Source organism: Myotis lucifugus, unplaced genomic scaffold, assembly GCF_000147115.1.
Source record: "Myotis lucifugus unplaced genomic scaffold, Myoluc2.0 scaffold_59, whole genome shotgun sequence".
NCBI lineage: Eukaryota > Metazoa > Chordata > Mammalia > Chiroptera > Vespertilionidae > Myotis > Myotis lucifugus.
The window spans coordinates 2,127,071-2,143,888 of record NW_005871107.1 but is presented as its reverse complement, the minus strand read 5'-3'; the positions used below and the strand labels follow the sequence as shown (position 1 = coordinate 2,143,888).

Sequence of the window (16,818 nt, the reverse complement as noted above, 5' to 3'; positions counted from 1 at the left end):
TCATGTTACACTTATGAGCTGTGTGACTCTGAGCAACTTAGTTAACTGCTGGGAACTTCAGTCTCTCATCTACAGAATGGGGATACTACCACAGCCTGAACTCACAGGATTGTTGTGAAAGGAAGTGAGATTACATTAAGTAGAGCAGCTGCCTGGCATGTAATTGTAATTCAATAAATATAAGATCTTCCTGAAACTCCCATAAATATTCTTTTCTGATTTATTAGACAATGTTGGCCTTTGAAGGTTTTAAAAACTTCTATAATATATTTTTATACATATTCATATGGAAATTCATATTCACATTCATATTTACATTTATATATATCTATTCTCAAAAGTTTAATCACCTACCAAGTACATATACTAGAATTCCTGAGTGTTTTGAATTCAACAAATATTCCTGCCTGCCTACTACTATGTAAGTAATTGTACAAAACATTGGGTAAATGCCAGGAATATAAAATAAGTCACATATACACACGTAGCTTAAATGTATGTCTCTCTCTCTGTGTATATACATATACACTGTCCATTCACACAGAGACAGATAAAACAACATTTGAATATAATGTGAAGAAGCAGATTTTCATGTGGGTTCACTCCATCTTAGCATACCATGAAGAAATGCAAATACATAGAGTTATGGATGTCCCATTATCACCTCCCCCATCTATTTTACAAATAAAACACATGGAAGTATTAGGGGAAAATGGCAGTAAGATTTATTTCCTCTGAGATGGAAATAAGTAGACATACTTTTTATTTGACAGAGTAACAGGTGTTAAGGCAATTGTTGGCTTTGGAACATGAGAGTTCATTTTGTAAACTCCCATGATATCAAACCTCAGGCTTGCATTCGAGCTGTTTATTGAGAAGCACTGGTTTTCATCCTGGGTCTGGCCAGGGCAGATACAGGGAGAAGGATTAGGTTTCTCAGTGGTGAGCCAGGGTGAGTAAACACCCGTTAAGAGAGGAGAGAATGATCTACTCAAGGGTGTCAGTGACAGGATGCCTTCCCTGTGGTTCATCTCAGAACTATCATCTCTCCCCTTCCCTGCCCTTCGACACCTAAAATGGGAGGGTGGTGATGAAGAAGAGAGTAAAGGCTTAGTATAAAGGGCGCAAGGTACATAAAAATACGTGTCCCTTTTTTCTATCTTAAAAATTGAATTTTAGTTCAGGCTAAGCAATTAACTCAATTTCTTGTAAAGATTTCCTTTCTGATTTTTCCTGGAAATTAACATGTAATTTCTTACATAGCAACAATTACCTTGAGCAAAACACCGATGTCTCCCAAGAGAGGAAGTGCAATCTGTGGTTGAGAAAGAAGCAGATCCATATATTTGTACATATATAGGCACACAATACAATGCAAACATTCAACACAATGTAGACATTTTTAAGAAATACTCATTATTCCTCTACTATGAACAACCAAACACATGCATATTATTGCTTTGATTCTGTGTCTCTATTTTATATTTTCATGACCATGGCAACCTTTATGTCAACCCTAACATATTATTAGTTTTACACTTGATCTTAGCCAAAAGGCTGAGAAGCAATTTATTGTTAATGTTTTAAATAATGCATAAAGGTAAATCATTTATTCAAAGAAAATCACTCCTCTGCCAGGAAAATTATCAAGCTATTGAAAACTATAAAAATTACAGGATGAGTTTGCCTTAAAGTTCTTTCTCACTGCCACTTAAAAGGGCCTATATGTGGCCTAAGGGATGGGCAAGACAGATCCTAAGGGAATTCAGGCAGTGTTTTGGCCTCATGTCTTAAATTGTCCCTTCAAAGAGACACTGTAAACCCAAGTAACACTTTACAAGATCCCCAGATGATGCACCGTGATTCACTCAGTGGTGGAGTTCAAGTACGGCCGAAACGTGCCTCTGCATGTAGCTTATAAAGGCACTCGGGGCCCAGCCATGTGGGAACTAGAAGGATTTGTGAGGCTTAGAACTGAGAGACCAGATTTGGATTTTATTATACAAAACTCTTAATACAATGTCATGTCCCATATGGCCTCTCAAATTATAGCTGCTGAATCTGAGGCTATTTAAAGATTTCTCTGTCGCTCAAAGCAAGATTTAAGCTAAAATAAAACTTTGGAACACACAATTAGTGCCTAAACTCATTTTGTAAGAGCCCACTCAAGACACTTTTTGTAATCTAATCATTTCAGCATTTTAAAGCCACAGAATCAATGGCTATGTACCATATTGTAAGTAACTTACCTGCAAACTTCCATTTAGAGAAATGAAATTCATTTAGTCACTAGCATTAGAAAAAAATAGAAATTGTGGCTATAGATTTTAACTCAATTTTCCATGGGATTGAGACATTATATGCCAAAGCTCAGCCTGGGGCAAAAATTGTACAGCTGAATTATACCCTTAGGAAGTAAATATTCATCACACACACAAAAATGCTGGCACAGCTTGACTTCTTCCCCCTCTACAAAATAATGGGGACAAACAAAATCACCAGGCAGGCGCCGAGCATTCTAATTAGTTTGGACAGCAAAACTTGCTTGGTAGGCTGTTTGGCTTCTAGGTGTATTAAAGACACATAAATCAGGCAGTCTGTTGACATACCGGGTCACCTGGGGGGCCTGGCAGACCTGGCTTTCCATCCCTCCCTGGAGCTCCCTGCAAACAGAAACATGTTCACATCTTGGCACAGAGGAACAGGTGCAGATTGAACAGGTTGTGGGGGAGGAGTTGGTCAAGGCTGTCCTTACATCATTCCCTGGAGTTCCTGGCAATCCAGGGTGACCTCGAGGACCCTGGAAAAGGGGGGAAACAGTGACTTATGAGGATGGTCTTTCAGTAATTTCCCCAAGGTCAGCAAGCTGGATTTGCTGTGCCTAATGACTTGGTTAAGTAACTTACCTGAATACCTGGCTCTCCAGCTGGTCCTTGGGAGCCCTAAGTAGAATGAGATGCAATGATCAGAATTCTGCCAGGAATGTTCATAAATTAGCCAAGGGAGGTAAAGGGCTAAGTATGGATATTTACTTAGTGGAACCACACGGCTTGCCACCAGGCACACCCTGAAAACTCTCTGCAAAGTCAGCCCAGACTTTCGGGTGACAGGTGAACACTTCACTAGATGCCTGTTTCTGGAAACATCCACATGGTTTGGCTCAGGTGCCACATGGTTTTGCTCTCTCAGCACCATCATCTGTCCCTGTACCCTCATGAATGCTCAAACAATGCATCCAAATTCTACCTGTTCAGAAACTGACTGCCCACAGGGTAACTGGAACAGGGCTTCCTTCTCCTTCTGCTTCTACTTTGTGTCATTTCTCTGTTTGAAGAAATTTCCAGAAACAGTGTCCAGTGACAGGAGTAGGAAGTAAAACATTAGTCAGCTATCTGTTCCTACTTCAACAAATCGGAATTTGGGGTAACCAAAACGAGGCTGGGTGATGATCAGTGACCCTAATGATGACAGCTCGAAGCCTAGTATATAACCATGGACCACTGAATGAGGAAGTGACAACCAAGTAAGAAAAGAGCTGGTTTTCCCGAAGCTGGCTTCAGTAACTGCTCACAGACCTTTCCTTTTCTTATTTTTTTATATAAATATTCACATCACAGTTATTGTCAAAACTACTTTTGCTCCCTGTCTATTTGTACTGTGTTCTTATTTTTTATTTTTTTCCTTCAACCTCCTCCACTCCCCTAATAATTTTCTGATCTACTTTCTTTTACTTTGTTTAATCTCCAGTGGTCTTTTATAGTCTTGCCCTGGAAAATCAAACAGCAGTCAACACACAACTGACTTCACTACTAACACCTCCTTTTAGCTCTCATAACTTCATTACAAGAGCAATTTCCCAAATTAACGTCATTAAAATAAGCATGTATTCCACTTTTATTGGCCCAGAATCTTTGTGTTTTTAAAATAGCACATAAAAAGCTTTATTGCTTATTATTATTTAGTCAGCAAGTATGCTTACACTGGTCATTATTACCAGGCACTGTCCTTATAGCTAAAACATGTAAAGAAAACTGCCTATTTTTGTCTTAACTATTAAAAACAACTTCTCTTCTCTATTCTTTAAGATAATACTTAGAGATGTTTCATATCATCCCATTTATACATACTCCATTCACTTTAAATATTAACTATTTTATTCTACTTAAAAGCAAACAGTAATCTATAATAACCTAATAATAGGTATTTTTATAATCGTACAAACTTCACTCGAACTTTTTAGTATATAGAAAAGAGGAATAAAAGGTTAAATAACTGTTTCTATTCCAAAATCAGTGTACGTGTGTCAGCCCTGTAAGTCACACAGTGAGTGCCCTCTCTGTGCTCTGTAACGTAACCTCAGTGCCCTTTAATTCTCTCCCTCTGACCAGTGTTTATTGGTATTTCCTCCTGAGACCATTTTATTCTTTTCTCCTTTTCAAATATGTCACTGGATTTTGTTTCACAATATTGGAATCAACAGGATTTCAAAAACTCAATTGAATTTCACTTACTGTTCGGCCAGGAATTCCGACCCCTGGTGGGCCTATGTCACCTGGGGAGCCATGGACACCAGGCAGTCCTCTTTCACCCTGGAAATGAGGTGCTTCTGTTAGTGCAGTGCCCAAGGGATGTAAATTTTATGGCTGTATTATATCAATGAATAATTCTAAAAATTGTCTATGATATTTTTATACCTTTGGCCCCCGGGGCCCGGGTGCTCCAGGATTTCCATCTAATCCCTAAAAGAATAAAAAAGGAGGTGAATACATTTATTTTTCTAAAAAGGTTAATAACATTTAAGAAATCATTAACTCAAAAATATGTTATTGCTCTTCATCTTTCTTGAATAAACCTTTTTCTATAAAATAATAGTAAACAAGGAATACAAATTTCACTAGGGTATGGGTTTTATATAGTTACATTAAAATGTGTTTTCATCTTTAAAATAAGGCATCTGATACTGAGAACTATTTATCATTATTAATTAATATAAAAGGTCAAAGGGGATGAGAAAAATGCATATAAACAGGCATACTGGTTAGATTTTTCCAGTTAACCAGTTTTCTATGTCCTGGAAACAGCCTGGACCAGCAGGACACTTTCTTCCAATGACCACCTGTGGCCACACCTGAGAGCCCCAGAAAGGAAAATTCAGGCAGTTCTTCTGTTTTAACATAGTGTCCTAGGAAGGTTTATTGTTTAAAACTCGTGTTCCTTACTAGGCTTCATAGATCCCTAATGAATCTATGCCTTCTGCAGAGCGGGCCTGTGAAGCTTCCAAAATTGGCTGTTAAGATGGTGCATGTATGTGCATTTTCTTCAGAAGAAAGGCCTTTGCTTGCATAAAATTTCCAAAGAGATTAGGTCTCTGAGCTGAAGAATAAGATGAATATTTATTTTTATGCAGATCTAAACATGTTCCTGTACTTGTGATCTGAAACTGGAAGCACACAAAGGATAAACAATCTTTACAGGGAAATATTAATAAAAGATCTGGTACTTACTGGGTCTCCTGGCAGGCTTTTCCCTGGAGGACCAGCCTCACCTTTTGGACCTGGAAGCCCAGGAGGGCCTATAATCCCACCTGGATCTCCCTGAGGAAAACACGGTAAGAGTCTTACATCCTTGTCCAGGTCCATGGTGGGAGGTGTGGAGGCAGTAGTTTCCATTGATTTAAATCGTCATTATAGCCAGTCAAACTTCATTCATTCACTCTTTCTACAATATTTAGTAAGTGCCTAATTCATGCTAGGCACTGTTCTAGTTATCTTAAGTGCATTTAGATTTTGTAGTGAGTTATGTTAACAATAAGTTTTGCAGTATCATGACATATGTATGTGCATAAATATATGCACAATAAAGGCATTTATTCATAAAATTTGTTAGCTGATCTTTAGGCTTTCTTAAAGTTATTCCCCAGAAATGGTTCAACACTAATATACTATTTCCACATAGACATCAAGAAACAGGTCCTGAAAGACTAAGATTTCTTAGGTCCATATCAGAGTAAGCAGCTGAGTCTGAAGCAGACTTTCTGAGTCCTGAGATCTTCCTCTCTGAGTTAGTTCATTTTGTCACATTGTGTTTTTATTCCAGAACCAGGGCTGTCACAAATGCACAACATCATTCACCCCATGGTTTATGTGGCTGTCACTTCCCTTCATAATCCTGAGTCCTGTTCTTTCACTCCCCCAATGCCCTTTGGCCTCTGCTTCTTCCTCTGCCTTAACCACTTAATATGCACAATGAGTAAAATGGAAGCTATACCTTTTCTCCTTTAATGCCTTGTTTTCCTGGGATACCATGTTCTCCTGGCAACCCCTAGACAATTTAGAATGAAAGGGGAATAGCAATTAGAACATGTCTTATTATAATGACATTTTTATCTAAGTCTTTGTCAGAAAAACAGAACTTTAATATATAAAGTGTGTGAGGATGGGTTGGTTTTGATATTTTAGAGAGGAAAAATTTTAGTGAAAATATGTTGTTTCAAGGGAAGTAACCAGGATATAATGTGAAAGAAACTAAACAAGGGAGAATTGAACCAAATATTGCCAAGAAGGGGTGGGATGATGACAGTTGGTAGTATCACATGATACAGAAGGACAATGGGGTAAATAGAAAAAGATGCTTTTACTATATTTCAGCAACAGGGGGTCTTCCCCTTTTGATTTTGTTCTCTTTTTTAGCTTCAGCCACTATCACTTCCCTTTACTTCATGGGCATCTTGTGGCTCCATCTGTGCCACCAACATTTTTTCTCTTTCCATAGGATCTCTTCACTAGGGGCACCTGTAATGGTGTAGTCACTGCCTTGGGGGACTAACAAAAAGCTTAGCTCTATGAACTGAATGCTCAAAGTACTAAGCAGAACAAAATGCACTGTAAGATAGACCTCTAGAGCATTCAAAACAGAGCAAGAGGTCATGGAGCTATCTCCAAGGTGATGGCCAAAGGAGAGACTCTAATATTTGTCTAGAGGGTACTGGAATTGTGGCCAAACAGAGATCAGTTTCCAAGAAGATATGGGCAAGCATTTTTCTTGTTTTGCTCAAGTGAGGACTGATGGTATGTCTCAGCTCCCAAGGTGTCAGAAGGCTAGGGAGATAGTCCAAGGGGCAAATGGCTTACTTGGAGGCATGGATAGAAAAGTGCATTTAAGGGGGATGTGTGAGTGTGTGTGGGAGGGGGGAGGAAAAAGAGAGGGAGGGAGAGAGGGAGGGAGGAAGGGAGGAAGGGAGGGAGGGAGGGAGGGAGGGAGAGAGAGAGAGAGAGAGAGAGAGAGAGAGAGAGAGAGAGAGAAAGAATGAGTCCACTAAAGATAGGTTATAATGCAACCTGAGGACCTTTTTCCAATTGCATTATAGAAATATTTTCAGCCAAAACACTTGTTCACTTGTTCTTTTTGGAGGCTCTCACAAGAAAGAACAACAGAAGCTTTGGAAATATCTTTTTTTTTGGATGGAGAATTGAACCAAGGCCATGCATAATGGAAATGCTTGCTTTCTCTCTTGCTTTTCCTTATTTCTTTCGATGTTTCCCATCTCCTTTACTATTGGTGCACCAATGACAAGCATGTAAAAATGATAATTTAGTTAACTTGTGTCCCAAAGACCATTTTATTAGTCAACTGATGTTAAAAAAGACATCACATGAATATATGAAGGTACTGGCCTACACAATAGCCCCTGACATTAGCTATGATCACTTTTTTTTTAACAAGAGAAAAACAACCTAATTTAATTATATACATACGTATGGAAACCTCACATACATGAGTGTCAGAGACTCCACATACATGAATTATTCAGAGGCAGACAGGCAAAATGAGGTATATATAACATCCTGAGCTAAGGAATTAAGTTAGACACAGGCTGCTATGATCACTTCTAGTGGTAGAGATGACCTATGACTTTGAAAAATGCAGTATAACTCAGTCACATGAACAGATGTTGACATTCTTTAAAACAAGTCTCAATCTCAATTTAATTTTCAAATATCAAAGACACTTATATCTACTAATACATACAATATCTCCAGGTGGTCCTCTGGGTCCCATAGAGCCTGCAGGTCCTTGCTGACCCTAAAGTAGAAGGTGACATGTACTTTTAACTTGGCTAAAAAATGTACCTGATTAGATATAAAACATGGTGTGACTTAGATCTGTAGAAACGTGGACCTTCCACCCTCCTACCTTCTCTGTATAAAACTGAACTGCGCTATGGGCTTCCAAGAGAGCTTTAATATATTCTCATTTTAATGGATCTCATCAGCAGGTGAGGCCTGGATAACTTGCCTTACCTGTTGGTGGAAGCATCTCACGTGAATCTCTCCCCCACCTCCCAACAGGGGTCTTTCTTGGGACACTCCCCCAGATCCCAGGTGAGGAACTCAAGCATCTCAGGGATACACAATTTTGGCTTAGAAATTGAACGCTGAATCCTACTTACTTTAAGAAAATAGTTCAGGGTCATAGATTTAGCTTACATTGTTTACTCTTGACACTTTTAGGGATGCTATTGTGAATATGTTCTGAAAAAGAATTTAAACCCTATTGTGAATCAAAAGGCACAGCTACTGTGTGTGTAATAAATGCAGCCTATGAGGGGAAATCACCATGGAAACATGTTAAGCCTCTGAGAACATTTGTGAAGAAAATGAGCGGCCCTAGATCACCTTGTTTCACATAGAAATGGTGATAACTCCAAAATTATTTCCTCCTTTATTTCAGTTATTTCTTATATACCTTTAGTCCTGGGCTTCCTATTAAACCGGGGGGACCAGGATCTCCAGGTTCACCCTAAGAATAGGAGTGGAAAGGAAATTAAACCGGTTACTTTGATTTTCATGTTATCATTAGGTTGGAGATACAATTGAAGAATGTCAGGAGATTACCTTTATTCCTTGTGATCCTATTATCCCCGGTTCTCCCTGTAAATAAAATAATCCTATATAAAAAATCCTAATAAAAGCCTAATATGCTAACTGTCCAACCATTCATTCAACCAGTCACTATGACATGCACTGACCACCAGGGGGCAAATGCTCCGACTGGTAGGTTAGCTTGCTGCTGGGGTCCAGCTGATCGGGACTGGGCGAGACAGGCCGGACACGCCCTGGAGCCCTCCCAGGGTCCCTCCCCAGTCTCAATTGTGCATCGGTGTGAGGGACCCCACCAGTGCACGGATTCATGCACCGGGCCTCTAGTCAGTATATATATAATGCTTAAATTCAGATGGAGATGAGCATCTCTAGTCATGAATTCATTTGCATTTCCATTAATTAGCATACAATAAAGGGAGTATTATGGAAGACATGATGAAGTCAAGGTGGGCTCATTCTGAAACACCATTTAAAATACTTATTGCTAAAAAATAAACAATATTTTTCTTTGCAATTTTTTTTCTCAATGTTGCTTTTGACACTGTAATCATCACATTCATCACATTCCATTAGCAATGACTGCCTTCTCCACTCAGCTGGCATTGTTACAATTTGCCACCAGCTAATCTTTTATCTCAGAGAATGAAAAATTCAGATGAGGAGGTAAAGAAGAGTAGAATTGAAGTTGCTATGTCATGGTGATTCTACTAACAGGTATATGTACTTAATTAAAAAAAAGCCACAGAAAAAAATAAAGGTTATACACAAGACAATGATGTTGGCGATACTGAGTTTGCTTTTATATTTCCCATGACTTATTATTGACCATTTTGATAAAATTATCCTGATTGATAATAAATGCAATTTGTATCATTAAGAGAATTTTTGAAAAACTGTATTTTGCATTTTATATATCTTAAGTGGGTATATTTCAAAAGATTCATGTCCAATCACAAATAGTAATGGGTTAAAAAAATATACCATACCAGATGTTAAAGTGTCATCAGAGGATAAAATTTAACAAGGTTTAAAATTTCTCATTTATCAAAATAAAAGAGTCAAAATACACAGAGGAAAAAGTAAAATGCTCAGGGACCTTCTTTCATCAAATCTATTAGACTCCAAAGTAAACATACCAGGAATCAGAGAGAAAGAAATCAATGAAGTAGAAAACCCAAGATAGTGATAAAACATCCACTTACTTTATCTCCCTTTTCACCTTTTGTAAAAGGTTCCCCCTAGGAAAATGGGTAGAAAACAGAATCAATTACAAACACTTTTAGAAATAAACTCTCCAGAACTGAAATTGAATACCCTGCAGGCCAACCCAGACTCCATTCAGGCACTCCTCTGCAATGGTCCAGAATGTCACACAGTACCCGGTACAGCTTAAAGGGAGCATATGAGAATTAGTTACAAAAACCTTCCATATTCCCAAATGAACAATAAGCTAATCATTCTAATACTATTTTGAGAATCCTGAGTGGATAACAAATTGAAATTGAAATGCTGCCCAAGGCCAAAGTTTCCTTTTGCACAGTTCACATAGAAGGTGAACACACACACACACACACACACACACACACACACACACACAATTTCTCTTATTAGCTTCTATTCCTGAAGTTCCATGTCCATAATCTCATTTACTCTTACATCGGTGCTGTGGGGAAGATATTGTCTCATTTCAAGCATGAGGAAAGAGATTTAGAACGTTATTTCCCCTAAAACAGCATTCACTTACTTTATGTTTCCGTATATATCATGCCTATAAACTCTGCAAATGTAGAGATGTAGTTAATCTTGGCTAACATAGCATCTCTGGTGTACACTATTGGTACCCAATAAAAGTTTAGTAAATTAGAGAATTTAAAGTTATGCAGATATTACAATAATGGCTGACATTTGTTAAATTCTTATAGTGTATCAAACACTTCTAATCACATTATATGTATTAAAATATTAATCTTCATGTGTCAGTGGAGTAGGTACTAGTAATATACTCATTTACAGATGAGGAAACTGAGGCATATAGAAGTTAACCAATTTACCCAATGTCACATAGCCATCAAGAGGTCGTTCAGGGTTTCAACCCAGGCAGCCTGACTTCAATCTTTGGTTTGAAGGCTTTGGTTGCTCAGTTTGTTTGATTTGATTTGTAATTTGATTTATTTATTATTTAAATTAGGTGAAGTGATAATAAGGACAAATGAAAAGACATTAAAAACATTTCATTTTCAAGAGAAGATGTGAGAACAATCATGGACTACTCTCAAAGGTCCTCTTAGCGTTTGTCATTCTCTTCAACAAATCACTAATGAGAAATAAGTGGTTACTAAATGAACCTCTGTGATTTTCACCTCATGTCCTATGAGCTAGGGACTATGGGGCTCACCTTCTCTCCCATTATTGCTACCCCCCTTGCAGTTACATGGGCCTTACAGTTAGTTTTGGCAAGGAAATGTGAGCAGAAGTGGTACTTGCAGGCTACTGCAGGGAAAGTCCATTCATGATCCCCCAGTCCCACACTTCCGGCAGTAATGACTAAGAAGGCTGTGTATACCAGATGGCTTAGCGACATGGTGATAATCAGCCTGGAAACTGAGTGTGGCATGGAGTAGAACACCCATTCCTCCCAACGGAACCACACTGGGCGTGCAGCCCAAGGAAGAGATAACCTTTCTTGGGTGAAGCCACAGAAATTTCAGGGATAATTTGTTGCTTAGCATAACCTCGCCTACCCTTACTAATATGCCCCAATATCTAGCCAACATGATTAAATCTCTTAATATTGGTTAATTTCTCACATTAGAGCAGGGCTTTATTTACATTCTTACATTTCAGCTTTAATTCTTAAACATCTACTTGATTTTTAAGATAAGAGATATAAGCAATTAGATATAAGCAATGGGTAACCCTGCTTATATAACAGTTCATTTCTGCTTATATTACCCTGCTTATGTCATTGCTCATTTAGAGCCACTATCAGGCCACATTGATTAAAGTAACTGGTTTTAAAAAACACACAAAAATAGTAAACTGCTTGTCTAGAGACTTGATGCTTAGTTCTAGCTCCCATGCTACTGTCTGGGTCAAGTCACTTACCTTTTAGAACTTCTCTTTCATTATCTACAAAATCATGGGATTCAACTAGATGATCTCTTACATATATTTTAGCTCTGATACGTTTCAGTGGACATTTAGTCAAATTCTCAATGTCCAGTAGTGGGGGACAAACTGCCATTTGAGATAGGTAGTTCGGAATTTAATTTGCCTGAATTTTTTGGATGAGTTGTTTGAACCTTCTGGTTACCATGCAAAGTCAAGTCCAGATCCTGTTCTAGAATAGACAGGTTGAGGCTATAGAAAGCTAAACTTCTCTGCATAATCATGTAAAAATGTGCTTTTTTATGTTGGGGGGCGGGGAGGTCAAGCAAAGTGGTATAAGGAGGTGGGATAATTAAGGGAGTAATAGGGAACTTGCAAGAAGACAAGTTAAAAGAAAAGAAGGTTGTTCACCTGGGTAAGCCAGATAGGTGGACTGCCCCCAAATATTGGTGGTAGAAGGGAAAGCCAGAGGGAATCTCTGAGGAGCTGTGAAATCCTCCAGTCCTTGCTACTCAAAGCATGACCCATGGACCAACAGCAGGAGCCCCACCAGGGCGCTTGTGAGAAATGCAACTTCTCAGACCCCACCCAAGACCTAGCGAATTAGAACCAGCATTTCAAAAGGATCCTCAGGTGATTCAAGTGCACCTTTGAGAATCAGGAAGCATCTCCTTTCTGCTATACACGTCCCTGATTTTCCAGTAGAATTTTAGTAAGTCTTACTGCCAGGCCTGCCATCTGTCACATGGAAATTAAGGGTCAGTGTTCAAGATTGGAGGGGAGTCAGTGGAGACCTGGAGAAGCAGTTAGGAGTTGGTAAGAGGTGCCAAGTGTGGAGCACCAGGAGTGAGTTGGCAGATGGAAGGGGCAGTGACCACTAGACTAGATTTGTGGAACGTGTGAATTTCCTAGACATTCATGGGAACACCCAGTTGGGGAACCCTGTTAAAGACTTACTTCCTGCAGAGGATGGGGTGGAGGTTTGGACTTGATACTAAGGGCAAGCATGACCCCTGAAGGTAGGAGAATATAGGGTACCTGGGTAAAAGCACTCATTCTAAAGCTGCCTGAAAGTTTACTGTCATTGCTAGAGATGCCTAATTTTTAAAGCTGAAGCACAGGGAACGTTTAGCTTTGTAATAGTGAATACTTTTATAATTGTTCCTGTTTGGCATGTAGACATTTTAGTGCCTCTTCATTCATTATCCCTGATGAACCAATATCCTTTATTCATCTTGGCAAGGAAAGGTAAAAATGATTTTTAACAAGTATGACCTTTTTGTTTATTTATTTATTTTTAATAAGAATGAAACATTTGTTAATTCTGATTCTTGTTGATTCATATAAAGATTGCCATAGGTTGTCTGTTTGTTTGTTTTAGCAGCACTTTAAAAAAGTTATTTTTGTAACTAGGATTCATGTAATCTCTATATGTGGTCCTATTTGAATACAAAGGATACTATAGGGTCCCCCCACCATCAACAAAATAACTAAGTTTTTAAAGAAACTGGCCTCAGTAATATTGAGAAGTGTCTTGAGAGGCCACTTCGATCTTATAAGAACCAAGAAAGGAAAGTAACTTCAGGAAGTATACTGAGAGCAGTTGTTTGAGCAAATAGACATGTTTCTAATATTTTGGATAAATTAGCCCCAGTCTTTAGATATACTGATTTAATTATTATTTCAGCTATAATATTTAGTTATAGCATGGCAGCTTAATAGTTTTTAAACCCTGGTTCTAGAGTCAGGCTACCGAAGTGGGAGTCATGGCCCCAAGACTTACTAGCTGTGTAACCTTAGGCAAGTTACTTACCCTCTCTGTGCCTCAGTTTCCTCATCTCGGGGTGATATAGCCTACCTCAAGTGGTTTTCTTTTGAAAGAATTAAATTCCTACAAGTAAAAGACTTAGTGCCTTGCATAGAGCACTTGCTCAAATATTGGAGCTATCATTCTTGGCCATGGCAAGGGTAACCAGGTATACAGAAGTGAGGCTAATTAGGAAAAACATTTTTAGTTTTACATTTTGGATATTCTTTCTTGTCCCTAAAAGCTAAAATACTTACAGATTCTCCTTTTTGACCTTTAGGGCCAATAGACCCTGGGAATCCTGGTTGTCCAGTTTCTCCCTTTCAAAAAAGAGCAGAAGAAATTTCGCATGAGGTCAGATGAGATGAGTACTATTGTGACGATCAGAGTCAGACTAATTGCTCGAGCTGCTTCTAACCATGGAGTTTACCTATTATCCTCCAAGAGACAATGACAAGTTCTGAATGGAGTTAGGCTATTTGCATAGTAATGTGTTTGTCAGCACTTCACAATGCCTTTAGGTCTTGTAGACATCCATAATATTCACTATATTAATTTAAAATTAATCTGAAACAAAAATTATTTTTCTAGAAAAGAACATCTAGAGAAAAAACTATAATTTTGCTCTGCTGTACCAAAATTTTTTTTTGTAATCTTAAAGACATCAGATTGTTTAACTGACACAATAATCCAGACTCATTTTATTTCAGACACTTCTTTCTTTTTTTAGGAGGGGGGAGATGGAGGAGTGGAGAGACAGGAAGACAATGAGTCTCTCAGCTGTTTCCAGCATTTACGTTGCAACTTAAATGATTGGCTGTGGACAAAGAAGGCATTCTTGTCAATGTGGTGACAGCAACAGCTTAGAAATGTCTAAGGATGTCTTAGATCTTGAAGAGGGATTTGTATACAATATATAATTGAAAAAATACAATTTTAGAAATAATACTTGTGGAAAGGAAATATCTCACTAATCAGACTTCAGAGGAATCTTCAGCACTGTGATACTTTTTAGTGTTTACCAAAATCCTTGACTATGGCATACGTGTATATCACATAAACATAGCCACTAGAAGTTACATAATGTTGTGTCTTTTTCCCCCAACCTCAAGAGCATTTTTGCAAAATGATGTTTCTGGGCTTATACTTTTCTCACCTGTCTTGTCTATTTTTTATTAAAAAAATAAATACAGAAAACATAAAGTTGAATTATGTCAAACCTCCATGTCCCAGGCCCTCAAAATTTAAAAAACTAATAAAAAATTTACAGCCAAAGAAGATATCTCCTATATTTCCCTCTCCATTCCTGTGCCAGGGAGAGCCACACTCTTGATTTTAGCACTCACATTTTTAGCCCATATGTTTGTACTTTTACTACATATGTGAAATCATAAACAATATATTATTCTGAATATTTAAAACAAATTCCATAAATAGCTTTATCTTGTATATAACATCCTGTGACTTGTTTTTTTCACTGAACATTGTTTTTAATATCCATTTCTATTGATACATATAGAGCTAGTTCATTCAGTATAAGTGCTGAATTATATAATGTTATATAGTTATAGCATTATATAATGCTAATGTACCAGAGCTTAGCCATATCCCATTTATGGGCACCTGGGTTGTCCTTAGCTTTTCTCTGTTATAAACAAGGCTTCACTGAACATCTCTATACGTGTCCCCTTGTATGGACATGTTTATTTGTTTATTTTGAAGCCTCAAACAATAGTCTACTTGAAGTACTTCAAGTACAAACTGGTTACAGTCCTGTAATAGATGTTGGCTTATTTCTACATTTCTATCCAAATCAGTGTCTTGTGATATTAGATTAGAGGAAGAGGGAACTTGCAATACGTAATCGATAAGACAGGATCATGTTTTATTAAGGAGATTCCTAGATTTGTGGAATATATTTCATAAATTTAATCTCGGTTTTATTAATATAATTATTTTTCCTTCTAGTATCCAAATATCTAATATGCCACCAATCTTATACTTAATACAGGTGAGGAGAAGGCATTTTTCCCTTAGAGAAAATACATTCTATCCAAAGTAAAAAGAGGGAGAAATTAGTGGATACATTTTAGGGACCAATTGGTGTTGGTTTAAAAGAGGAAATAAATAGTTGTCCTAGTATGAGCACTAGGGTGTACAGTGTGACCATCTTATTACCTATCTGGTAGGTGCTAAAATCCCCAGTGCACATGAGTGAAGAAAAATATGCCTAGTGGTTAGACTGATCTGCAAAAAATTAAAGTAGAATTCAGAGAAGGGGTCTAGAAATGACTATAAAAATCACATCTGCCCAATACCAAAAGGGAAGTGGGGGGATGAACATGGAGAAAGAGTAATTATATTCATAGCTCATATTCATTGAACTGATGTAAATAGGTCTCCATTGGAATGTAGATGAAGGACCCAACAGAGACTTTGATCCATCTCTCTGTGTGGTACATTGATGTGGTTGGGTTTAGAAAAAGGTGGCAGGAACCAATTCCCTCATATAAAATTCTGGAAACAAAAGCATTTCATACCTGAATCTTAGACACATGTGGAGTTGTTTTTCACATTTAAAATGGATGCTCAGTGATTTGTCACTGTGGATATGAGTTGAAAGGCAAGTGATGAATTTACTTAGCTTCAGAAAAGGCTGGCCCTGGACACTTTTGGTGCTATTTTTAAACTTGGTGCTTTTGTGGCTTTATCTTTTCTCTCTGACAGTGGGCCCCAAAAGACCCCTGCCAATTTCTCAGAAGTCCTTAAATATTCACCACCTTATTCCACTGTCTCCATAGCAAAAGCAGTTCTTCTTAACCACCTTACAAACACATTATTCCTTTACCACATTTAGTTAGTCGCAGACAAGTTTCAGAGCAGAGATCATCATTTCAATACTGGCAGATATATAACATGAATGCCATTTGCCATTGATGGCTACTAGTATGATTTTGTGTTCCTTCCTATCTCTTAGTGCTCTTGACACTTGGTACAGGATGTGCTGCTAGACCAGGAGTG

General features: G+C 38.0%; 1 protein-coding gene across 1 annotated transcript in view; it reads right to left on the bottom strand.

Annotated features, from left to right (window-relative positions):
• The window catches only part of COL19A1 (collagen type XIX alpha 1 chain), a 277,248-nt gene that overhangs the window by 52,341 nt on the left and 208,089 nt on the right, over positions 1-16,818 (bottom strand). Inside the window, 13 exon segments of the mRNA XM_023754306.1 lie at positions 1,274-1,315; positions 2,610-2,663; positions 2,756-2,800; positions 2,907-2,942; positions 4,512-4,589; positions 4,695-4,739; positions 5,505-5,594; positions 6,268-6,321; positions 8,029-8,082; positions 8,746-8,799; positions 8,895-8,930; positions 10,085-10,120; positions 14,055-14,117. Of these exon segments, the coding sequence (XP_023610074.1) occupies positions 1,274-1,315; positions 2,610-2,663; positions 2,756-2,800; positions 2,907-2,942; positions 4,512-4,589; positions 4,695-4,739; positions 5,505-5,594; positions 6,268-6,321; positions 8,029-8,082; positions 8,746-8,799; positions 8,895-8,930; positions 10,085-10,120; positions 14,055-14,117 (687 nt within the window).